Source organism: Haliaeetus albicilla, chromosome 17, assembly GCF_947461875.1.
Source record: "Haliaeetus albicilla chromosome 17, bHalAlb1.1, whole genome shotgun sequence".
In the NCBI taxonomy this organism is placed as follows: domain Eukaryota; kingdom Metazoa; phylum Chordata; class Aves; order Accipitriformes; family Accipitridae; genus Haliaeetus; species Haliaeetus albicilla.
Genome location: NC_091499.1, coordinates 12,560,216 through 12,585,797, shown reverse-complemented (window position 1 = coordinate 12,585,797; position 25,582 = coordinate 12,560,216). Strand labels below are relative to the sequence as shown.

General features: G+C 38.2%; 1 protein-coding gene across 2 annotated transcripts in view; it reads left to right on the top strand.

The window, feature by feature from the left end:
- The window catches only part of MDN1 (midasin AAA ATPase 1), a 102,935-nt gene that overhangs the window by 65,094 nt on the left and 12,259 nt on the right, over positions 1–25,582 (top strand). The window contains exons 63-92 of one of the 2 annotated variants that reach the window (XM_069804854.1): positions 1,050–1,746; positions 2,779–2,937; positions 3,760–4,033; positions 5,619–5,854; positions 6,542–6,637; positions 6,875–6,969; positions 7,629–7,753; positions 8,904–9,050; positions 9,324–9,433; positions 9,900–9,973; positions 10,163–10,358; positions 11,466–11,625; positions 11,791–11,937; positions 13,884–14,010; positions 14,913–15,018; positions 16,118–16,233; positions 17,488–17,967; positions 18,538–18,764; positions 19,121–19,267; positions 19,469–19,641; positions 20,022–20,183; positions 20,316–20,453; positions 20,682–20,823; positions 21,786–21,955; positions 22,186–22,329; positions 23,031–23,166; positions 23,773–24,095; positions 24,369–24,530; positions 24,901–25,002; positions 25,158–25,359. In XM_069804854.1, the coding sequence (XP_069660955.1) occupies positions 1,050–1,746; positions 2,779–2,937; positions 3,760–4,033; positions 5,619–5,854; positions 6,542–6,637; positions 6,875–6,969; positions 7,629–7,753; positions 8,904–9,050; positions 9,324–9,433; positions 9,900–9,973; positions 10,163–10,358; positions 11,466–11,625; positions 11,791–11,937; positions 13,884–14,010; positions 14,913–15,018; positions 16,118–16,233; positions 17,488–17,967; positions 18,538–18,764; positions 19,121–19,267; positions 19,469–19,641; positions 20,022–20,183; positions 20,316–20,453; positions 20,682–20,823; positions 21,786–21,955; positions 22,186–22,329; positions 23,031–23,166; positions 23,773–24,095; positions 24,369–24,530; positions 24,901–25,002; positions 25,158–25,359 (5,573 nt within the window). Of the gene's footprint in view, positions 1–1,049; positions 1,747–2,778; positions 2,938–3,759; positions 4,034–5,618; positions 5,855–6,541; positions 6,638–6,874; positions 6,970–7,628; positions 7,754–8,903; positions 9,051–9,323; positions 9,434–9,899; positions 9,974–10,162; positions 10,359–11,465; positions 11,626–11,790; positions 11,938–13,883; positions 14,011–14,912; positions 15,019–16,117; positions 16,234–17,487; positions 17,968–18,537; positions 18,765–19,117; positions 19,268–19,468; positions 19,642–20,021; positions 20,184–20,315; positions 20,454–20,681; positions 20,824–21,785; positions 21,956–22,185; positions 22,330–23,030; positions 23,167–23,772; positions 24,096–24,368; positions 24,531–24,900; positions 25,003–25,157; positions 25,360–25,582 lie in introns of both variants that reach the window. The other variant, XM_069804855.1, reaches the window with a different exon arrangement.

Here is a 25,582-nt window from a genome sequence, read left to right as displayed (position 1 = left end):
GGCTCCAAAGCTTTTCTCCACAGCTTTATAATTTTTGTGTTCTTTTGTAGAAACAAGGGTTGCTGATTTGAAAGTATCAATTTGCATGTTGAGGTGTTAAAGAAAAATACAGAAGCTGTTTTGTTTACTTGCACTGACCAAGGAATTGTCTGTACACACTTTGTACTGCTGTAAATACAACAATTAAAGCAGTGGCCTTCATATCTTGATAAAATTGAAGCTATGCCCAGAAGTGAAAAGAAAGCCATGCATCTAAATTATGGTAGTTTCATTAAAATGTGACAGTTATCAACAAATTGAAATGAGATGGAACGTGTGTCTGTCACTGTAACTCTTCAAGGCCTCACTAGATCCCAGTGCTATTTTGCAGAGGTTTTGGACTGCAAAAAAACCAGACTGGGTAGAAATCTCCAGATGTGTATTTTAGCAACAATCTTTGCACAGGGTGCTGTGGATGAAGTAAATATCTTACCACATAGAGTATGCTGTTGACATTCAGAATCTGTAGGCATTTTTTTGTTGTTGGGTTTTGTGTTGTTTTGGGTTTTTTATCTGAGGAACTTAAGGAGGAAATTTTAAGTGAACAGAGATTTCTCCTTTATGCAGGTTTCCAGGTGTTCCTTGTGCATGGAGGTAAAAACTGGGTGGTATTCATTATTTTCCACTATTAATGGAAGTTTTTGATTTCATGATTATACACACAGAGGATCCGATAGTTCTAGGCTATTGCTTAAAGAGAACAATAGTCATTGAAAGCAAATTCTGAATGGCTGAGTTTTACCAATTGCTACCAGTAATACTACTTTTTTCTTAATGCTCACAGAGCTGTCAGGTCGCAAGCAAAAAAGTAATTGAAGTTTGTTGAAGTGGAGGGCGGAGAAGTACATAGGCATGCTATACAGGTGTCACTTCTTGTTTTTTTCCTTATTTGCCATTTCACACAAACTAGCAGAATATTTCTGATTAATCTTTTTCTATATCTAACTGTTATGTTATATATATCTAAACATGTTTATATGTCTAAACTGGTCAATGTTATTTATTAACAGACTGTTGCATGAAAGAATGCAAAGGTTGAAGGAGCAAATAAGCAGTCTTTCCAGAAAAAAGGCCTTCAGGCCTCCAGCTCCACCCTATGATTGCTTATATCAGGAGGCTCACCAGTACATCAACAGCATAGCACAGGTTTCTTCAGTCCAAGATCTTTTAGCCCGCCTTCTGCAATTCCTCCGTGGGGAAAGACCTAAATCACTCCAGGCAATACAAAACCTGTTAAATGAAGAAGCATCTTGGCAACAATCACACCATCAGTTTAGAAAACACCTGGCAGAGGAGTATGCTGTATTCCCTGATGCCATCATTCCACTGCAAGCTGCCATCTTACAGTTGCAACACGGCATGCGATTAGTGACCTCTGAAGTTTATACAGTGCTCAAAAGTTTTGTGCGTACAGCTGATCTGACCAACCTCCTCACTTCTTTGTTGACATTTCCTTCTGTTGGCCATGCCTTTCCCACTTACTTGGCTCGTGCAGAAATTTTATGCTCAGTGAATTCAGTTGAGGTCCTTCATGGACTTAAGAAGTTTTCTCTGAAGCACTCTGAAGTAGAATCTGAGGGAGTAGAGCAGCCTTGCCCAACTCTGGAACAGCTCTTAGTGAATGCTTTGTTACATCTTCGATGCCATGTACTATCCAGAGGAGAGATGGACAAGAAATCTTTGCAGCTTTTTAGACATCTGTGTCAGGTAGGAGCTGAATGCCAGCAGCCAGGATTCTTGCACTAAACTACCTTGTCCCCATACAAGAAAGACATGGATTTGTTAAAGCAGGTCTAGAGGAGGGCCACAAAAATTATCAGAGGGCTGTAACACCTCTCCTGTGAAGAAAGCATGATGGAGTTGGGGTTGTTCAGCCTGGAGAAGAGAAGGCTCTGGGGAAACCCTACTGTGGCTTTTCAATGTATTAAAGGGGGCTTAAAAGAAGGGCGGAAAGAGACTTTTTAACCATGGCTTGTAGCGATAGGACAAGACACAACAGTTTTAAACTGAAAGAGGGTAGATTTAGATTGGACATAAAGAAGAAATTGTTCACTGTGAGGGTGGTGAGACACTGGAACAGGTTGCCCAGAGAAGCTGTGGATGCCCCATCCCTGAAAGTGTTCAAGGCCAGCCTGGATGGGGCTTTGAGTAACCTGGTCTATTGGAAGGTGTCCCTGCCCATGGCAGCGGGGTGGACTAAATGATCTTTGGCGATCGCTTCCAATCCAAGCCATTCTATGATTCTACCTTGATAATTGTCAGTATAATGTTCTTAAACTTTTCTCTTTTTTTTTTCCCATTGAATTGATAAAAGATAATTTTAACATAATCTAAAATACTGGATTAACTTGTTTGGATTTGTTAAAGCATAAAATTATAGCCTGTGATGGTTACCAAAGATTTTATTTATTAAAAAAACCCAACAAAACCCAAAACCACACCAAAAAAAAAAACCAACCCAAAAGACTTTGTAGAGGGTTTCTTTATAAAATGATTAAGAAACAAGACTAGAACTTGGCCAAGCACTCTGTTGCATACTGTTTTCTGTGCTTTTTCCTCATTGGTTTTTTGAGAGGGCAATTTACAAATCTTCCTTCAAGTTAGATGGCTTTGATATATACTGCTGTAGACTGTAGAGGAGGAAAGAGCCAAACGAGATAGATGCTGCCCCTTTGATGAAATATGAGGTGATTTTAAACATGAACTTGTGCAAAAGTATGCTGCTTTGTGTTTCCTTAGGCAATTATAAATGAATGGGATGAACAGGAGCGCCGTGCCCAAGAGCAGGAGGCAATGCAACGCAGTCTGTACAGATACAGAAGTAAAAGTCATGGCAAAGAAAGGAGTGAGGAAGAGGAAGAAGAAGAATTTAGGAGGACATTTCCCCTTCATGAAAAGGTAGCAACTGTCTTGAAACACAAAAATTATGTCTGAAGTAGCTCCTGAAAAGGTGTGCTATAAGTAAATTGAGATGAGGAATGAAGCAGTTTTTCCATCAGCCAAAAGAAAAATGTGCAGTAGATTTTGATAGAAAGGTGTTAAGTACTGTGTTTTTAGTTTATTTTCTCTTCTGCTTGTAGAAAGTTTTTGGAATTAACTTCTGGACTTGAACTGTACCGTGGTTCAGCTGAATAATTCCAAGTTAGTGAATGACGATGTCATTAGTTATTTGTTGTAAACTTCATGAATTTGATTCATTTAGCAAGTAAGGTCTGCTGAGGTTTAATTACCTCTGAAGAAGCCTATTCTCCTTGATTAAATAAAGCTGTGAGATGTTTTTCAAATTTAACTGGCTTGCATTACTGAACAATTTTTGAAGTGTGTCTTCACCCATCAATGTTGTGCAGTACAGCAATGCACAAGACAATTATGTGCGTCATTGTGTTGTTGGGATGTAATAGTTCAGAACTTCAAGTGACCAAACAGCATTGAGGTGGTTTATCAGTAGATACAACTGCTGCTGCTTTTTCTGAAAGAGGTTTATTTAGCAGCAGCTCAGGGCTTACTGTACTGCACTCTTGCCTGCAGTAGTTATGCCCTTAATTGTTTTATTCACCTGTGTTCTGTTTCAGACAGACATCTGAGCTGGTGAGGAAGGCAGTGTATATAGTGCCAGCTCCAAATCATTAGCAATGCCAAAAAGTGCAAAAAGGGAGGTGGGGAGAGGAGGCATTAAAGGAAGAAATGATAACTGACCTTTGATTATCATGTAATTTGCAGGACTTTGAAGATATCACAGCTCAGCCAAGCCTAGAAGAAAAAATGGAAACTAAAGATCTGTTGGAAGACCAGCTGGAAGTTGATAGAGCCCTTTTGTCCAAGAGCTCTATGCAAACAGTAATAATGGTTCATCAAGAGTTGTGCTTAAACTTTGCTCGATCCCTGTGGTATCAACAGAGTCAGCCTTCTCATCAAGCCAAACATTATTTCAGTACATTTATTTCCTGTTACCAGACTGGTGCATGTCTGCTGTCACAATTCTATCCTTTAATTGGTAAGATTGCTAGCAATACTTCAGATGTGCAGGTTTAGCTTTGCAATTATTTGTTTCAAATTAATCGGATTGCAGGTCATGATACGACCTATTATGGGGAAAATGCACAAAACCAGGTTTTTTTTCCCAAAGAATTTGTCCCATGTTCAGAATTGCCTTGGAATGCTTTGATTTTTTTTTTTTAATGGATTATTTTATTTGTATTCAATTTGTTAATATACAAGACCAACGCGGTTTAAGAATAAACTGAGTCTACTCCATATTCTGAAACATTGCTCACTTGCATCTGCATAATCCTGTGGAAGATGATGCACTTGCAGAAATTTCCCAGGCATAAAATTGGCAATTAAGTTTTAATGGAGCTTCTATAATTTTTTACAAAGTGATTGATTATATTTACCCTGAATTTTGGCATGCTTGGTGTGAAAAATTGTCATAACAATGTGCAAGACCTCAGGATAACATTTTCATGACTTCTCACAGCAGAGCTATATTTCAGTTCTAATCTAATAAATGTATATGTGTGCAGTTAAGCAGGTAATGCAACAGGACTGCAGTTTCTGCAGTAACTTTTTTTTGTGTTCATACATGAGGTGTAAAATATGTGAATAATTTTTTTTGTGTATGTGTGTTGGATTACTTTTTCAGAGTGTCGTGGTTTAACCCCAGCAAGCAACTAAGCACCACACAGCCGCTCACTCACTTCCCCCCCACCCAGTGGGATGGGGGAGAGAATCGGGGCGGGGGGGAGTAAAACTCATGGATTGAGATAAGAACAGTTTAATAGAAGATAAGGGAAGAAGCTAATAATGATAATAATAACAATAGTAAAATGACAATAATAATAAAAGGATTGGAATATACAAACCAAGCAATGCACAATGCAATTGCTCACCACCCGCCAACCAACGCCCAGTTAATCCCCGAACAGCGATCCCCCCCAGCCCCACTCCCCACCCAGTTTATATACTGGGCATGATGTCACATGGTATGGAATACCCCTTTGGCCACTTTGGGTCAGCTGCCCTGGCTGTGTCCCTTCCCAACTTCTTGTGCCCCTCCAGCCTTCTTGCCGGCTGGGCATGGGAAGCTGAAAAATCCTTGACTTAGTCTAAACACTACTTAGCAACAACTGAAACCATCAGTATGTTATCAACATTCTTCTCATACTGAACCCAACACATAGCACTGTACCAGCTACTAGGAAGGCAATTAACTCTATCCCAGCCGAAACCAGGGCAAGAGTCTTGCTACTAATTTTGTAGTAAATACCTCCTTGATGTGAATTTATGCACAGAGGAACTGTGGTCTTCTGACAGGATTGTAGCTTACCTTTAGATACCAATTTTTATTTTTATACAAAAACTTGATAAAATATAGGATGTAAACTTTAAGTATGTCTCTTCTCTTCCCTACTCTCATCTCATTGCTTATGTGTGTCACATTCTTATATCCTTGTAATACATAACATGCTAAGGCTTGGGATACAGGAAAAAAAAAAGAGGGGGGGGGGGGAAGAACTTTTTCTATTCAGCCAAAAAAGAATTAGTAGCATGCTTGATGTCTTCCTTTTTTTGCTTCCTAGGTGCTGAAATGAATGATAGTCTTCTGGGAAGCCAACTTCTAGTTAGCACTCTTCTTCGCAATACCTTTTTTGAGGAATTAACTTCAGATCTTGTGCTGCAGCAGGATGGCCCATATGACTTCTACCAGCATCCTAATATTCAGCAAGTCCGACAATGCCAACCTGTACTTGATAATTTTGCTAAAGAAGTAAATGGGCTACTGCAGGAATGGCCGGAGCATCCAGTACTTGTACAGGTAAAAACATCTCAACAAATGTTTGGGGAAAACTGGAGCATTTTAGAATTGCATTTGTGTGTAAATATCTGTATAGATATGCATGGTCATGTGCACTCATACACTTGCCTAGATGTTTGTATTACTTACGCAAATGTTTTGAAGACATACCTTTTTCTTCTTAAGAGGGATTATTAGCTGTTCTATTTTAGTTATGAAATGTTAAGTGGTATTCGTTGCCTACTGTGATCTTAACAGCTTTAAACAATCTGCAACCTGCCATACCTCAAAGATTCTTGAGATCTTTTGCTGTTTGGGCTCCTGGTTTTTTGTTTGGTTTGGGGTTGGGGGGGGTGGGGTGGGGGTGTTTTTTCCAAAATGCTTCTTTCACTGTGCTTTAAAACAGATATTTTTGGTCCCACTTACAGGGCCTGTGTGGCCCTCTGGTTATGTTTCTTAGAGTAATGCAGAAACTCAGAATCGATAGGAACTCTTTGCATTAGGTCATTTGTGCTCCTTTCCCGGAGTGTACTGGCCTTCACTGAACTACTACTGAGCTTGTACTAAAATGAGGAAGTTTAAAAAAAAAATAAAATCCTTACCTCTTGCAGAGAAGGGTTATGCTAATAAAAACTAGCTTAACTTCATGATTGCTTCTGTTGAAGATCAGTTACTATAGGCTGAACACTTGGTTTTTTTATTCTGCAGCTGTTAGTTGTGATGGACAGAATCCGGAGTTTTCCCCTGTCTAGTCCTCTCTCAAAGTTCCTGAATGGCTTGGAAATTCTTCTTGCAAAGGCACAGGTAAGAAAATAGCTAAGGGAAACTTTTATTTTCTCTTCTATATTTCCTTATTTGTATTGGTACCATGATAAAAACAACTGAAAGCTGTCTGCTTGCCAGGATTTGAGGAAGTGAATTTGCTCCATGCTGTAAGATTAAGGAGCAGGAATGTAATCCAAAGTACTGCATGAGTCTTGCCATGCAAAGACTAATTCCTGGCTTTATATAAAGGGGAATTTTTTATTTTCTTTTCCCCAGGACTGGGAGGAAAATGCTAGTCGAGCTTTGTCCTTGCGAAAACATCTTGATTTGGTCACACAGCTGATTATTCAGTGGCGTAGATTGGAGTTGAAGTAAGAACTGTCCTTCCCTACTGCTTTTTCTTAGATACTGTTAAGGGGGGGGGGCAGGGCAGGGCGGGGCAGGCTATGGCTGTCCTAGTAACAATATGGGGAAAACCCCAAAGTGGTAGCTGTACTGGCTCAAATGAGCATGTCCAGCCCATGGTGACCCTATGTATATGCCTCGGGAGGAGTAGAAGCGGGACAGATAACTACAGTACTTTATCCTAATATTTTCCCAGTGTTCTTCTGTTTCATCCTAGGGTTTACTGAGCCTGCAGTGTTTTGTCTATTTAACAACCCCCATTAAATTTTCCTTAAAAATTATTGTCCAGTCTCTTGTTAAGACTATGTAAAATTTTTATATCCACAGTATGCAATGATCAGGAATTCCACAAGGCTACCTCAAGTTTTGTGAAAAGAAACTTCTGAACCTGGCTCTGATTTTGTTTTACTGTTCCTAGTTCTCTCGTATTTAATAACAGTGGCAAAGCAGTGATCCTCAAGAACTGATTGTGTATGTTAAGCATATATGCAGATTATTCCAGCCTGCAAAATTTTCCTTTAGTTTAGTAGAAATAGAGAATAAAGTTTGTGTTGTTTTGGAGTCCAAACTACCCACAATATTTTTGCTTTATTTTTTATTCTCTCCCCATGCTTATTGTTTCCAGTTGCTGGTCAGTAAGTTTGGACAATATTATGAAGCAGCATGTAGAGAAATCCACAAAACACTGGTTCTCAATCTATCAGATGATTGAGACGTATGTTCAAGAACAGACAGAGGCAAACACAGAAGGTAAGTGCTGTCCTTATATGAATGTGTGTTGCAGTTCCAGCAATTACTAAGGATCCATAATTAAGGTCCTAAATGCCAGAGTTTGACAATGCACTTTCAGGTGTAGTTCTTGTACCCTTTGCCCTACAATAAAATCCATGACTGTATAGGCTTTTCTATGTAGAGTGAATTTTGCTTGGTATTTACTTCTGGAACCACCTGTGTCTCTCATAGGGCTGACATTGTAGGTTATGTAAAGAAAAGATGTCTGTAAAAAGCATCTAAAAGAAAGTAGAACTTTGGTAGCTGCATGTCATGCACATATAAACATTTCAAACAGATTTGGAGGGTAGGAGGCCTCCATCTGCAGCTGGAAGAGTCACCTCTTTCCTCTTTTTTTTTTTTTAGCTGCACAAAGTGTAATTCATATCCCAGCTGAACTGCTTTTAACATTCTGTATGAAGCCTAAAGAATTCTTACAGTAATTATGTTTTGGTACATACTGTTCCTAGCAAATCTGTCTGCAGGTGTTCACGTTACATAAAATAGGGGAAAGAATATAGCTCTCAGTCCCTTGCCTCCCCAAAATTTAATGAAATTTTAAAGATGACAGTAGCATCCTCTCACATGAGGCAGGGTTCTTCCAATCTCATGACTAATTAATGCACTTACTTGATGAGCTTTGTATCCTTGGGTTATTTTACATCTCTAAGTGGACAGCATGTCATCTTCCATAGGTAATGCTCTAAAGACATTATATTCTCTACCAGGTTCTTCCAAGATCTACTTCTCTCTTGATGATTTTGAGGAGTTAAGGAACTGGCAGCAACTAATTTATAGTATGGCTCATCATGACCAAATAAGCCATTCATTCATAGAGAGTAGCCAGGTATTCTTTAAATACTTGATGCGCTCTGAAATTGGACATGTAGCTGGCCTCCTTGGTCGCTATCTTACTGCTGCCTCCATTGTCACCTCTCCTTTCTTCCAGTGTGGTGTTTGTTGGTTTTACTTACTATTAAATTAGAATTATCTTCCCCCGCCCCACCCCTTTCCTGATAGACACCAGGTAGTTAGTTGGAAGTTTACAAAGAGCAGACAACAGTTTTTGTGTAGAGGGTTGTTTTTGTTTTCTCCCCCTTTGGTTCTAAATTTCTGGTGCAATGTTCAGAAACTGAGCAAATGGATCTGAAAACGCTGGTCAGCATGCTACAGGCTTTCATTGAAGGATCCACGCTGGGAGAGTTTCATGCACGACTTCAAGCTCTACTGGTTTTCCACTGCCATGTCTTGCTGATGCCTCAAGTGGCAGAAAAGGGTAAGTTAGCATTACATGTGTTGAGTCTTCTTTACAACAACCTGACCATGGGGTATCCAAGACTTTCCAAACAGATCACCAAGCTTATAAATACAACACAAGCCTATGCGGCTATTTTTCCCGTTTTCATGAAGAATACTGTTGGTCAGTTTACCCCATCTTTTGGTGTTGCTAAACTTCATGATTGCAAAAAAACCCCGGGATGCATTTCTTCTCTTGATACTGAAGAATATTGTGTTTTAAAAGAAGCCTGTTATTGTCTGTCCCTTCCAGACATTCTGTGCAGCATCTTGTGGAATCTATACAATTATTATAAGCAGTTTTCAGAGTGTATTGAGGCCAGAATCACTGAACTTCGTCAACCTATAGAAAAGGAACTTAAGGTAAAAGGAAACTTCACTCAGACAACATATTGATCTAATCAAAGGAACAGTGGAGCAGATATTATTATATATTATAATATAATATATAATTATTATAACAGCTCTGTTGGCCACTGAAATCCCTACTATACCTTACATTTTCTTTGGCAAGAATTTACTTTTGAGGTGGGGGGGGTTGGCTGAAGTCTTTAATGTTTGGTCAGTCCCATTTAGCCATGGAGGTTTCCACCCAGTAGCAAAGCTCCTTTGGATTTCACAACATTTGGCTATGCAGCAGTTTTAGCGTAAACACATCTATTAATAGAATAAGATGCCTATGCAATAATTTGCTCACTTACTAAAATGTCTTGCATTTTAAGACCGCCGTATCATTTTAGCTGATCAGCTTTAAAGATAATCTTTTATGAGCAAATACTTCATTGCATTTATGTAAGTAATCCCATTGATTTATTTATTTTTCTAATAGGAATTTGTGAAAATTTCAAAGTGGAATGATGTCAGCTTCTGGGCTATAAAACAATCAGTTGAAAAAATACGCAGGTAACTCAGAGTTTGGAATTAAGCTCTATACTTGGAAACATCCTTCTGGATGATTTCTCTATGATGTTAAATTTGAATGCTAGAAAATTTGTTCTGCTCATAATACAGTGAAAACATTTATTTCCAGCAGCTGAGAGATTTCCAGGATTATAAAACCCAGTAACATTTTTGCTTTCCTTTGGTAATTAGGACCCTCTTTAAATTCATGAAGAAGTTTGAAGCTGTTCTGGATGAGCCATGTCAGCCTGCCTTGGTGGAAATTGGTAAGGAAGAGCAGCTGGACTGCTTGCAAAAGCAGGAAGAATCTGAGAACAAAGAGACCAAAGTTCAGAGGCTAAACAACACATTAAGAAAAATTCTGTCTGCTAGAACAGATGTTGCCAAGGTGACTGTATTCTTTATTCTAAGTGTGGGAAGGATATTTATTCTCATCTATATGTTGCTTTTCATTGATTTATGCAGAAAAATCTTACGTAAGTGTGAAATCTGTTGAATATATTGCCAACTTTTTTGTCTTGTGTTCAGTGTTATGAAACACTGCAGATGGGTGGGAATGCAGCATGGAAAGACAAGCATGTTTGGTATTGATTTGGCACAATATCTATGCTCTAATATAGAGATGATAGCAGTTATACATTTAATCTCCAAGTTGCTTGCTTATTGTCTGCAGCAATTTGTTACTTCACTGCAGTGCAGTAATATGGACTGGGAGTTGAAATTATTACCACCCTTTTTTTCTAAACAGGGACCCAGGCAAATGATCATGTAGCTGTAGGATTTGTGCATATCTGAGTTCTGACTAAATATAAAGTCACTTTGAGCTTGAATCCTGATAGGGGAATGCACTACGTTGTCATACATTTGTTGTTGTGTACTGCAAACATTTGCCTTGGACTAGCTGATAGGTGGTAAATCCTACTCCACAGTGCCACAGTTTAGTGTGTCTTTAATTAAATTGTGCAGCTTGGAGAGGAAGTCAACTAATTTTCTTCCTGAAATAGATTCCTTTTCTCATCCATTAGTTTTTATTAATAAGATGCAAGGAGACATCATAACTCATCAGAATTTGGGTGTGAGTGGGAAATGCGTGGTGACTCTCAGCTTCCAAGTCTTTGTTCTGTTTCTTCAGACCAGGAGAGTGGCTGATCTTGCTCTTGTCCTGTGACAAGTCAGGAGGGTAGAGGGAGGTGGCAGAAATCTGATGCAAATCTAATGTGTTTGGTTGTGGGTTTGGTGTGTTGGTTGGTGGTTTGTTTGTTTGCAAGCCTGTTGCTCATAATCAGCAGGGTTGCTGGTTTCACTTGTTGCAGTTTCATGTTGTCTTCAAGTGTTGGTGCTGAACTGTTCAGAGGATCACGTGGACGTGTTCTGGGGTTTCAGATGAATGCAGAATTTAGCCCTTGATTTTGCAGCGATTTACTCTTAATGGTCAAATAAGACAGTTTTGAGTATGTGTGTATAATTGGACCGTTTCTTTCATTTTTTTTCTCAGAGGGTGTTCCCAGAAGAATGTCAGGATGGCATTACATTTCATACAGAATCTCTTCAGTATCGTCTGCCTAAGCTTACTAAAAAAATGAAGAAAATGTGTACCACAGTTACAGAAAACAGTTCATTCTTAAGTCTGGTGGAAGATCTTGACCAGTTCACAGGTTGAGTATTCTTGTGATTTCCATACCATAATTGACCTCTGTAACATAAATGGAACAAATCAGGAAAAAGCGTAGATAGTTCCCTTCCAAGACTATCTTGCCATGGCTGCTTTGTGTAAGTTAGATTTTCACATCTCTTACCTGTCCCTGCTGTCTTCTGTACAGGTGGTATCATTGTTTCTGTAGTTGAACTGCAAAATCTAACACTTGATCAGACAGCAGATAAGGAGAAGCAGAAAGCAGAGGCAAAGCATATTCAGATGCAGAAGCAACGGGCTTTGTCAGATCTCTTTAAAAGCCTTGCTAAAACAGGTAAGCATTGAATAAAAATGTGCTTGGTTTAAAAGTACAAAGTTCTTAAGCATTTTACCATTTTTGCCAATACATCTAAACCCACTGTAATACTATGTTCTTGAAGTCATTGAGCCACTGATACATAGAAGCATTTAAGTCTCTTTCTCTTCGTCTGTTGACTATGAGGCCTGGTGTGTTAGCCCTTTCAAATACCTTCTATTCTTCTTACATTCCATTAGATGTACAACAGTAGCTTTTCTGAAGCAGAAATCTACTTTATCTCCAGTCAGAAGTCACTGCCTCGCTTTTAGAAACAAGAGGGAAGCTCATTATCTGGTATCCACTCTCTGACCCAGAACTGAAATTAAGTTAGCTCCTTTGAATGAGAGCCCATCTCTTGATTGACAGACGGCAGAGGTCAGATTGGTAGAGGTGTGGTGTGGTTGAGCCATGGAGACTGAGTGGTCTATTGATGGGAATTGTTGGAGGCACCCTATTCAGCAGCCCAGTCTCCACTGCTCCCCTTGCTAGTCTTAAGGTAAAGGACCTACCCAAACTATTAATCGTTGCCTTTTCCTTTGGTGTTATGTTAAATTATTCATCATCTGAGCAGTTTAGAAACCAGCAGAAGTAAGCAGTCGTATTAAATAAACAGCTGTCTGACAGCATTCTGCTAAGTCATAGCCAGAAGTAGAAATTAATGTAACTTGCCAATTTTGTCTCTTCTCTTTTTTGAAGAGAGTTTAGTGTTTTGGTGCTTCTCTTGGAAGCCATAGCTTCTGGCCTGGAGTGATCCTAAGAACTTCTCTCTCTCTCTCCACCCCCTCCCTATCCCAGTGTCCCGTGTCGCCCCCTCCCCCAAAAAAGGAGACATTTCTGTTCCTCATGATTGCAGAAGGAAGCTTGGAAACATGGTTAAGAGTTCTGAGAAGGCATGATTCTGATAACAAACTAACTCAAAGTGTCACAGCACTTGGAAAATAAATGAAAACAAAAAGTTCTAAATGCTTTTTGGGAGGCAGGAGGAGGCTTCAGTTGTAGTTTTGAGTGTTTGTAGTTTATACTACTTAAATGAGTTGATATGTGTACTGAGTAAATAGTTCCCAGAAGATTAAGGTCCTTTTGTATTTAGGTGACTGCAAACACAGGTGAATCTAAGTGGGAGGTTTCTAGCACATACAGTTTTCCTGCATTTGGCATTTTTTGCACCCGCTGGTGCCAAAGGGATATCTGCCATTGCTACCCTGTGAAGTTTGTGGTGGAGGAATGGCATACTGTGATGATTGAACTAACACATAGGATTTGAATTCTTTACTGGGCTCTGTCTTTGATTTCAGGTGACACCTTTACCTTCCTCATTCATCAGCCTTTTCATGTCTTAAAAATGAGGTGATGATCCCTAACTCAGCTTTCTTAAAGGACCAGGAGAAGTGAAAAGTGTTGCTCTTAAGACTTGTTCTCCATTTTGTCTGGAAAAATGGCAGCGTAACCTAGATAGCTAATGAATATTTATTACAGGCTCTGCTTGTCTTCAGGATACTTCGAAAGGAGAGTTTTAATAGGCTTGAGAGAAATGAGCATGTTTAATCCAGTTTTAAAAATAGCTAAAATAACAGCCTTAAGACTGAGTTTTAAATGTTTATAGCTGTAACTTTCTCAGGCTGTAGCCTGCCCCCAGATTCAAGGCTTTTTGTTTTTTCTCTCGACCACCACCACAAACCTCCTTTATACACATGGGTCTATGTTTGTCTTATTTCAGCTATGTTCAGCTGAAGGTAGCTAAGCTACAATGTGTTCTTACATTACAAAAATTGCATTATGTTCAAAGACTTGTCAAAATCAGATAGCATCAGGAAAAAAAACTATATCAGAAGGTTTTATATCTTAAAACCAACTGTATGAGTGACATTTTTCATATAAAAGAGTGAAGGCTTAAAAGGATGTGTGTTCAAATGTCATTCCAGGTTTGTCATACCGGAAAGGTCTTGCTTGGTCCCGTTCAAAAGACTATCACAAAATACTCTACCTACGTCCACTGGACTTGCGTAGTGCACTAGGTGTAAGAAATTGTACACATGAACCGGATGCCACGTATGTACACAGTATTTCTAACCTTTAGATCATATGAATTGCAGCTATAATATATAGAATCTATTGCATGTGGATTTAGACTGGAATTTCTGGAATGTAAATTCACTTAGGATTTTAGATACTCCTTTCTCTTCCCCCCATTACTTCTCAGTTTGAAAATCCTGTACATACCATACTGGCAAGTACAACCAAGAGAGAGTGTTTTTAATTGGCACTTTTGATAAATCTACCCTCACTTTTAGTGTTACTGTGAATGAGATTTCAGTTAACCCTCCACCACCCAGCTTTGCCTGGGATGCTTCACTAGCATCATATTAGAATGTGGACTGCTAACAGTTTTATTAAAGATGAGTTGTAATTTACAGGGATTACTCTAATTGTTTTGTCTTCACTGACTAATGAGATGTTTCAGGAGAAAATGCATAGACTTCAAAGTGGGCATTTCTGGAAAAGCCTGCATAGAGGAAAGATGCTCTTTTAGATGTTTCTCTATTTTTCCAGCAGCAAGTGGTCATTGAGACATGCTGGTTACTGTCTTCCTCAGGTGTAAGGGTTTAATTTATAGTATCTTTCATCAAGGCCAAAATAAAGGCTTCCCCATCAAGCTGGATTTAGCTGCATGAAAGAAAAAAACACCAAACACTAAGTGTTAAATGATACTCAAAGATAGAGATTTTACTGCTATTGCTTAGAGTTTCCTTAGGGTTTATTTTAAAATTTAAATGTTTTCTTAAGACTAGAATACCTGTGGAAACAATGAAGAATTACAGGATCAATGCATTTGCAAAATAACAAATTGTAAGCAAATTTGTTAGGTTGAAGAGCTGACCTGGTGGTTCCAGTGTGCTGAGGTACTGCAATTATATACCTTTCTAATATCGGACTTTTTTGTGCTCTGTCAGGTTGCTGACGGAGATTTCTTCTGCCTGGGATGGATGCCAGAAGTACTTCTATAGGTCACTTGCATGCCACTCTAGACTTCAGACAGCATTATTAGCACCTGCCAAGGTAAAACACGGAAGTAAAAATATAAATCCTACTTCTGTTAACTTTATTTTATCAGTGTGGACTGAAATTTTCTAGTAGTAAAAAGGTGATGTGAGATCATGCTATGTTCTGTAATATGATACAAAATACGTTATTTTGGGGCCAGTCATTAAATGCAGCATTTTAAAACCTGTTGTTTTATGACTGAACAATATCAGTTTAGTGAACTAAGTTAGTAATCGGTTAAATACACAGTATCTTTCATCCCAGCAGATCCCAAATTGCTACTTTTTGTGCATGAACTCCCAAAATGCTGAATCAAAGCTTGGTAGGAAAACAAAACCAGGATTAGTTGTTGCTCATGAAAAAAACAGTTGAAGTTTATAATTTCACATAACTGGAGCCTGTGTCTAACATAAAAAGTGCCGATATATTTCTTCGCTTAAAAATTGGTCCAAATCAGTAGAAGGAACAAATGAGTTCTACCAAATCAGTACTGCTTTTGCAGTGTTCCAGGAAAAAGGGATCTCTTCCAGATACTGCTCTTCTCACTGTGCTTCACTCCTTGTTTTACAACATGATCTTGTCAGATGTCACAGCTGACATTGGCATAAATAATGGAACATAGCTGAGATCAGTTTTGCTTTGTTGTGAACATTTACTTCAAGCTTTAAAATTGGATCCTTTCTAATGAAAGAAGTGAAAGTAATTGTCAGTAAATCTGGTAAAATGAATTGTGGAAGTGGTTTTAGCAGTGGTGATGAATGTAAAAGTTTAGCTGGTATCTCTTTAGATTTTAATCATCATTTATGTAAGGTAGCTTTACTATTGGAACTAAATTCCTGATAAGAATTGCTGGAGGGGAGTGCAATTTAATATGACTGTTGTTGTAGAAGCTACTTGAAAATCAAATTTGTATGCAGGATATATGGAAGATGCAGAAAAATGAAGAGGGGGAAACTGTAATAACTATAATTTTTGTCTGCATTTTAAGACTTGTTCAGTTAGACTATAACCTCTCAGCCTGCCCAGTGAAATGAAATGGAGGCACAGAGAAGGTTGTTGTCTGCTTATTCATCTAACTGTTCGCTCCCACTTTTTCTGTATCTGTTTTCTTCAGGATATTGGACTAGGTAGCATTGAACGATGCAAAGGATTCACTGCACACCTCATGCAGATGCTTGTCAGACAGAGACGATGTCTTACTGCATTGACAGAACAGTGGATCTCACTAAGGTATTGAGCGTTTTCCAACATTTAAATGTTGGCAAGGAGTTTGACACTAAGCAATTCCCTTCAAGAAAAATGGAAATTAAAGTAGAAGATAATAAAATTCTTCCCCCTACTTCCCCATTTCTCTCCTCCCCTCAATTAAGCCTAGATATAAAAGATAAAAAAAAGGGGGGGGGAGTGGGGTGTTGGTGTTGTTTATCCTGTCATTGCAGCCTGTATTTTGGAATCAAAGTAATTTGGGAAAAACAAGTTAAGCATACTTGAAGACCATTAAATAATTAATGTAGTTACTTACAAAGTTAAACCTGTAGATTGTTAAATCTCTCTCATTTTGCATTGACCTAAGTTAATTGTGGCTGTGTTCAAGTTGTTGGTTTGATTTGGAGCAAATAAATTATCTGGATGGCAGTTTGAGCCAATATGAAGAAACCTCAACAGCTTACGAAGAAAAAATTCTAGAAAGGTGGGAGATACTAGATCTTGTGTCAAAGCTATAAAATCAAAAGTCTGTAGGAAATCTTTCTCAGTGATGTGATTTTCCATTCCATTGCTTGACTTGTCAGTTTCACTGCAAACTCCACTGTTCTTCTGCATATTTGTGTCCATCAGTATTGTCATCCATAAAACTTTTTGAAGTTGGGTCAGGAGGTATTGCCTTTGTACAGGGAAGGAAATCTAGGCTGGAGATTAGTGGCACAAAATTTATAGGAAAACTTGGAAACTTGGAAAAACAAACAAAAAAAATCCCCAACAAACCAAACAAAAGCTCAAAACACAACCCCCCAACTTTACAGTTGCAGGAATAGTAAAACTTTTAAGACACTTACCTGCATTGCTGTGACTTTTATTGCAAATCGTATTAATCATTTGTTATGAGCTGACTATTATGCAGCACTTCAGGGAATGAAGGTGTGTGAGAATGTAATTTGCTTTTATAATGGAGGAAAATTAATAACATTTGAGTATCAGGCCAGGAGTTTAAGGATTGTTTGAAAACACTGTATAGATTCTGAGAAATCTCACAAAGCCCTGTTTTCAGGACAACTCAAACATATGCAATGGAGAGAAAAATTCAGTAATTAAGCAAAAGGTTTTTTTTAAATACTCTGATTTTACTTTTTCCAGAAGAAGTTTGACTTCCACTGAGTTCCTATTATCTAGAGCTTTTATGAACTTAGTCTAAAGGTTGAGCTTTTCAAAGGGGAGTATAATGTAAAACTCTGTGATTGTAACTTTTCCTTCTTTCTTCTTAATCAGGAACCTACTGAGTTGTATACAAGAGATAGATTCTAGGTTGACTGCTGACAGAGAGTATAATGTAGCATTTCCTCCTCAAGACAGTCTTCAATGCTGGACTGACAAACTGCAGCAACTTTCCATGCAGTGCATGATGGTTCTCGAGGAGCTGTCTTGGTTTATACAATGCTGCCCAAAAGAAGAGTTAACAAAGTGCAGTGACAATGAAAGGACAGATGTCAAAACAAACATTTTTCAGAGTTCAGGACCTGAAATGGGAAATGTTTTTACGGGAATACCTGACCTAATTCCCTCGGAGCTAAAATACCTGACTCCAATAACAATTGAGCAACTGCCTCCTGGATGCAGGATGCGAAATAAGGATCAGTTATGGCTGCAGGTAGCTACACAATTGACTGCGATGCTAGCAAATGTGAAGGCAATGAAAGCAGAAGTGGACAACATAAGACAGCAGTCATGTGAGACCTTGGTTTATTCCTGGTGAGTTCTACAGGCACATAACATTGAATCTCTGTATGTTGTATGTTTATGTAAGATGTGTGAAGTCATCTTGAAAATGTTTGCCTATGCATATCTTGAAAAGTGTGTTCAGGTGCTCTTGAAGCTTCTTTGTGTTCATTTTTCTTGCAAAATGCAGTGCCTGGCTTTTTAAACAAATTGTATGTGTCTTCTCCCACGTCCCTGACAAGACAGAAAAAAAGTGGTTTGTTTCAGCTGCTTAGTTGTCTTGGTCTCGTGGGATTCCATCCCCACAGGTCCTTAGTTAATGAGGTGAATTTCGTATGTAAATTTAGTGAAGAAATTTTTATTTTAAAAGAGCTTTGTAGCCTAGTTAATAATAACAACAACAATAATAGTATATAGGCTTCTCATTTTCTGTCTGCCTCAAACAGTGTGAGTATAAGCAGCACATCTGCTTGTTGTCAAACATTATTTAAAAGTTCAAGATGAAGATCAACTGCCTTGCTCTCATCCCTGCCTCAAGAAAAGGTTTAAGATTAAATTGCAGTGTTCGTTCTTCTTTCAGTATTATGGTATTTCTTGTTGCAGGAGAGATTTTGAAGTTTGCACATCGGCTATGAGTTGTTTGCTGGAAGTCTCAGCTCAGTTACAAGACATAGAGTCCCTATTTCTTCCAAATGGGGAAGGCAGGCAAGCTGTAAATCAGATGGCCCTAATCAAGAGCCTGAAGTATATACAAGAAGAAGTTAATAATACGTCTGCAGACTTCATAGCCTGGAGAACACAGCTTCTTGATTCCATGTCAAATTGCAGTGGTAAGGACAATTCTCTGCTCGTTTTGTAATTTAAAGATAAAGATATAAGAATTCATTAGGTTAATTATTGCAGAAGATGGCTCCATGTTCATTTGGATATCCAGAAACACTCGATGAAATCTGAACTTGCAAAATTTAGTCCAGACTTAAGTTCTGCAGTAATGTTTTTTTCCCCCTTGGTCACCGTTGATGACAGATCTTACACCATAGTTGTCGATCAGGATTAGCAAGGAGATTTTAGAAGAACTATGTGGTAAAAATTGTATAATGTTTATCATGCTCCTTGCATAGGGGAAACATAGTAACCTGTAATTTGATTTTTTTCTATGTAAAACTGCCTGTGTGGTGTTCAGAAGGAAATCAACAGTCAGATGAAGAGTTTGTGGAGCATTTCTCAGCAAAAGTGGAAACTGTTATCCGTGTTGTTCTGTATGCCATCCAGTGTTTGGTTGAGAGAAAACAGGAAGATGGAAAAGAGGAAGAAAAATCTCTAGAGGAAAGTGGTAAGTTTGTTAATTTACTTAAGGGGGAGGAGGAGAGTTTAAACTATGCAAACCTAAGAATTCCTTGGGCTGTGTGTCTAGCAGAGGTACCAATACACAAGGAGATTGCCGTTTAAACAGATAGGATGGGTATTTCTGGATTGCTTGCTATAACATTTTTAGAATGTCTGACTTGATTCTCATATTTTATGTATTTCAAAGAGGATGCAGCCTCATTTGACCTGATTAAAGCAGGACATATAACTAAGCTTTTGGATGAAGATCTTTCTGCTGATTTGGATTCTTTGCATGTGCAGAAAGCAATTTTAGCAGTTTCAGAACTCCTGGAAAACCTGAAATCTTATGGGGAAGATTACACTTCAAATAAACATAAGGTAAAATTATTCTTCTCAAGAGTTTTTGGCTTAGGGGTCTCAAAAGACTTAGAATTGTGAACTTTTGTGGTTAAACATGCGTTGGTTGTTATTGTCCAATACCTTAGAACTAGAAGCATGTGAGAAATTATGGCCAAATATAGGTACTCTTCTGTAGTGCAAAAGCCAGGTGTTGCTTTAGTAAGAAGGAAAAGTTTTAGGTTTTTGTGAAAATCTAGAAAAAGCTCTGGAAACTTTAGAAATTGTATTTAAATTTCCTACTGCCTACTGATATTTCTGGTTTGAGCATCTGTTTTCAGTCTCTATCATCACCCTCTCTGAGGTGCATCTCAGTATGTACATAATCATATTTGACAGCTGTTCTTTGGTTTTACCTGCAGTTCTTCAACCAGTTCTGCTATTTGCTGGTGCGTCTAAAGCCCATGCTCTGCAAGTATTCAGACCTTATCCTGTTCTACCTCACTGTTTCACTGGCATCTCACAGGAGTACTGGAAAATTGCTTTCTGTTCTAACGAGCATTTTTACAGAGCTTGCCCAAAAGGTAAGTTATTAGAGGTAACAGTGGATTTATGGTAAGCATATATTTAATGTATACAAAAGTCTTAAGTAGAAACTAAGCTGAAAGATGTACTTACTACTACAGACAGTTTTGAGTTTCTGTTTGCCTTTTTAGGGGTTTTGTCTGCCAAAAGAATTACTTGAAGATGAAGCTGGAGAGGGTGCAACACAGTTTCATGATTATGAGGATGGTGGTATTGGAGATGGGGAAGGCAAGAAGGATGTGAGCGACAAAATAGAGAGTGAAGATCAGGCAAGTGTTTGGGGTTGTTCTTGTTTAATTCAACTAAAACTGAAAAGAACCCTTGAAATCCATGTTGTAGATGTTTCAGGTAAAAGAAACATGAAGTTGCCTTCAGTCTCCTGTTTAGGTTGGCTTTTATCTTTGCCTTTAAGCTTATAAATATTGTTGTGGTACTTTAAGTAAGCTTTAATATATAGGCAAGATCCATTGTAATTTTTGGCTTTACCAATAATTCAGATAGAAGACAGTTTTCAAAAGGGTGAAGAGAAGGAGAAAGAGGATCAAGATTCTAAACCAGACATTGAAGGAGAAGACAATGCAATTGAAATGTCAGAAGACTTTGAAGGAAAAATGCATGATGGAGAACAGGAGAAAAAAGGTTTGGTCCTTCCACTATGGCAAACTTAAAAGAAATATTATAGATCAGTCCAGTAATGGTTGATATGTTCATATAATGAAGCATATACTGAAAAGTTAGTGTTAACAACAGAGTAGTGCCATCTGTATATTAATACTAAGAAGTATTAATATGAACGCAAAGAAGTGTACAAAGAAAATACCGTCGCCTGTCACTGTGGTGGTTTTGGAATGAAGGGATATGATTCTTCATGTTGTGAGCTGACCTATAAACGCATTTTAAAATTAGTTACTGACTTTCTGAAGCTGTTGAAGATAAACAGAAGACTTGAGAATATGGCTGTAGTTAATGTCAAAACATGATTAATGAAGCTATTGATAACTTATAAGCAATGGAAAGAATTTAACTTTACCTTTTTAAAATGGAAAAAATAGCAACAATTGGTAGATTCATTCAAGTTGCTACTCACAAAAGGTAGCAGTTCTTCACTTTAAAGGGTAACCGCTTGAACATCTGAAACTAACGTGACTTACAAATTACCATAGTGTTAATCTACTTTCATATCTCTGACAAAGTGCCAAGAGTAAGTTCATCTGCACAAGAAGGGAAATTCCCAAGATAATAAACAGATAAAGTGGAATGGACCTTTCCCTTCCCAGTAATGCCAAAACATTTTGAAAATGGAGGAGGGAGAGGGTAAGGAATAGAGTTTAAATCATCCAAGTTTTGCACCTGGGCTTTGTTAGTCTGAGGGAGAGAAAGCTGTGTGTGTCCATGTGTCCAAGAGAACACTGAACCACATCATTAGGACCCTGCTTTTCTGGGTGTTAGTGCGTGTGTGTCTTCTTCCACACCTCTCAGTTAACTGCATAGGGTGATGAAATTAAGATGCAAGTATGACTTCTTGCTTGTTTGTTTCTGAACTTAACAAAAAAGTTACCTTTATCTCTTCTGTACTGAAATACATTCTGAACTGTACACAGAAAATGATGAAAATTCAGATGAAGAGGAGGAGCTGGATAAGCAGATGGGAAATCTTGATAATGCTGAAGCTGATGATAAACTGGATGAGAGGCTCTGGGGGGATGAAGATGACGATGATGATGAAGATGCCAGTAGTAAAACAGAAGAAACTGGACCAGGAATGGATGAGGTAAAGAGAACAGGGGTGGGAAGAAGAATATCAAAGGAATTAAACTCTGTTAACTTGATGTGACCTAGACCGTGAACTCCTTTGCATAGCTCTTGGTCTTGGAAAGGGATAATTTGAGTATATCACAAGTTATTTAGTGTTGTTTTTTCTGTAGGAGATCATGTCTTGTCACTCAGTCTCTGAGAAGCAAGTAGCATAATTGAGGTTCTTTTGAATTTGTTGGTTAATAGGAGGATTCAGAGCTCGTTGCAAAAGATGACAATTCGGGCACAGGAAACAAGGATAATAAAAAACAGCCTCCTAAGGATGAGGAAAAAGAACAACAAGATGATGACAGTGGAAACAAAGAGAAAATCCATGAACAAATTGATGAGGTAAAAATGGTTTGGACTACATAGAGTATCTTGCTGTTAAACCATATTGTGGTGCTCACATCATGCGTTTCTGAGAATTTGAAATGCTCTTTCTTCAATAGTGAGGTGCACTGATGAAAGTTAGTTCATTTCAGAGCTAAAAGTAAACCATACTGTATCCATTATATTATATGTATATTTTCTGATCCATGATCAAGAAAGAGTTTTTGTTGGCACTAACCTGAACTTGTAATGGCTGCCAAAACAGGCTTTACACTGAATTGATGTTTTGATGGACAAAGCTTAAAAGTTCTTGTTCTGTTGTGTTTAGCAACAGAAACATCTTCAGTCAGTGGGACTCATCCCCAAAATCTGTATACAGTGTGCTTGAAGATTCTGCACAGTGTGCAAGAGTGCATTTACCATCTGCAAGAGTGCAGATTCTGTTCAGAATCTTTCAGCTAGGAAAATCAGATTCTGAACACACTGTTTTGAAGAAGTAACAATTTATGTAAATGCATTTGCCGAAATTAATCTTTTTCTGCTATTTATACATGAGGATGTGTACCACTGGAAAGTCATTTTTAACTGATCAGAATGTAATACATATCCAGTATTTCTGTGTCCTAGAGAATGCAATAGTATCTTATTTCTCATCTTTGCCTTTCTTCCTACTTTTTACATACCTGTTATTTTTTTTCTCCCCATTCTTTTGCTGACAGCGTGAGTATGATGAGAATGAAGTAGATCCTTATCGTGGCCAGCAAGAAAAGCAGCCTGAAGTTGAACCTTTGGACCTTCCTGATAATTTGAACCTGGAGAATGATGAGAAGAGTGATGAGGAGGAAGAGGATGAAGGTACAGCTGAAAATCTCTCTACAGATTCCCAGATGAAAGCCAAATGGAAATAGGGAGGAACAGTCAGTAATAGGCTCTTTTTCTCCATAGAAAGAAGAGAGATGGTGGTAGGATTCTGTATAACAAGAATATGCAAATTCATTTCTGTGTATCAAGATACCAAATTCAGGCTGGATAAGAGCTCAACATTACAGCATTTTCCTTTATCTCCCTTTCATGCACACTGTGGAGCAGGCTTTCTCATGTTATCCAAGCGATACACCCTAATTTATGCTAGAAGCTCCTTATTTCATTGTTCAGTTGCTTTTGTGGTTTCAATTTTTTCCATGATACTTAGAAGCATTTGTACTCAAAGTCAACTGACCCTCAAGAATATTAGGTTAAAGGAAGTTAATACGAATCCATCCTGCTGTATTGTTACAAACCAGTTGTGACTTAAAGAAATTACCTGCTATAGAAAATCATAGATTCTATGTATAGAATTCTCAGTATTTTCTTTAAGATTTTTTTGACAGCATGGGCAGTTTTATTCCAAGTATCTGTAATATTTACTGTCTCTGTACTTCACTGAAAACTTTGTATACCTTTCTGATTTTTTTAATCCAGAAGAAGAGAATGCTTTTGAAGTAGATGAGAAACCTGTTGATTTAAGTGAGGCAGAGAAGATGGAAGAACAGAATTACGAGAATACTGGTGAGACAGAAGGAGATGATCAAGATGCAGAACCAGCTGAAGAAGGCATTTCTGAAGATAAAGAGGAGGAGGAAGATGAAGGGGACAAAGATGCTGATGATCAAGAAGAAAATGCAGGGGACACTGAGGATGCAGCAGCAGAAGAGGAGGAAGAGTCACCACCACCTGATGAGGAAAAAAATGAATCTGCTAAAGATAAGGGAATCCCTGCTGCTGACCAAGGCCTTCAACCTCAGGTAGAGAGTAATACATAAAAGAAGCCCTTTTTTTTTTTTTTTTTTTTTTTTTCTGAATTACCTTATACAAGACTTAAATGGATGTGTTCTATGATGCTCTGAAACAAATTTGACATTGAGTAGGTGTAATGTTAGTGAGAATCTTCATTGAGATAACAGAGATGTGCTTGCTATTAAACTGGTGTATTTCTGTTATCTGTATTCTGGTTACCTCCTTGGCCTTCTGTTTTCCAGTGTTTTTTAGAACATGAAAATAAATTGATGTTCTTTCAGGAAGAAGAGGGTAAAGATAATTCAGAGATGGATGAACAGCTCCCTGAGCCTGAGGAAAGAATGGAGCATGAAACACAAGGGCAGACTGGGCAAGAAAACGTGCAGAGTGACAGTGCTGTTGAGCTGGCTGGAGAAGCTTCCGAAAGAGACCAGTCTAAAGAGGTAAATTACAAGGAAGTGTCCTAGTTAAAAATGCTGAACTTGTTAACATGTTTTCAAGTTACAATCAAGCAATAGCTGCCATGTTTTTAAGAATTGTGTCTAAGATTCAATTTTTAGAACACCAGTTACAAATTCACTGAAAAACCATATACATAGTTTCATAGTAGTGAAAACTGGTGGTGAGTTTAGCCTAATCGTTGAGCTGCAGATCTGTCTTGTCTGCTTTCCACAAGAATAATACTGACAGTTGTGAGCCGTTTGTCATTCACAATAGAAGGTAGCACAGCATTGCAGTTTAACTTCTCAAATTTGTCTGCAAGAGTTGCTAAATCCCTTTTCAGTTACTATTGCAATTTTTTTGGTCTCTCAGGAATACGGAAGTGGAGCTTCGAGTGCAAATCAATCCGAAGGCCATGAATCCACGCGCATGGCCCGTATGGCTTCTCAGAAGCAAAGCAGAAAAAATACCCAGGTTCATGTCTTCTTTTCAAATTTTTTATTTTTTTTATTTGAATGTCTTAATATTAACCAGCAAATAGGCAGTTTCTCCTTGTTAGAACTTTTGTTCTAATCAGTGTTTGGTTGCACCTGACTTGAAGTTCATGGTGTTAATTTGTTCTTTTTCAGAGTTTTAAGAGGAAACCTGGTCAGGCAGACAATGAGCGCTCAATGGGAGATCACAATGAACATATCCACAAGCGACTGAGAACCATAGAATCTAGCAGTGAAGCAAAGCAGAATACAACTCAGCCTAAACAAAATGTGGAAGAGGCTGATGCATTTGAACATATTAAACAAGGCTCTGAAAGCTATGATGCACAGACATACGGTACGATGGTATTTCTGGGCGTAAAGAGTTGTCATTGCAGAATCAAATCCTGAAGTGCTCCTATTTACTCCAGTTTTTCCCAGTATGTTTTTTAAAGTTACGTTTAACAATCCTTGCTTTGGTTTAAGATGTAGCACCATTTTACTACAATAAATGCTACTCTTTTGGCAATTAGGTTCAAACTAATGATAACACTTTTGAAAACACCAAATTGACTCATAAA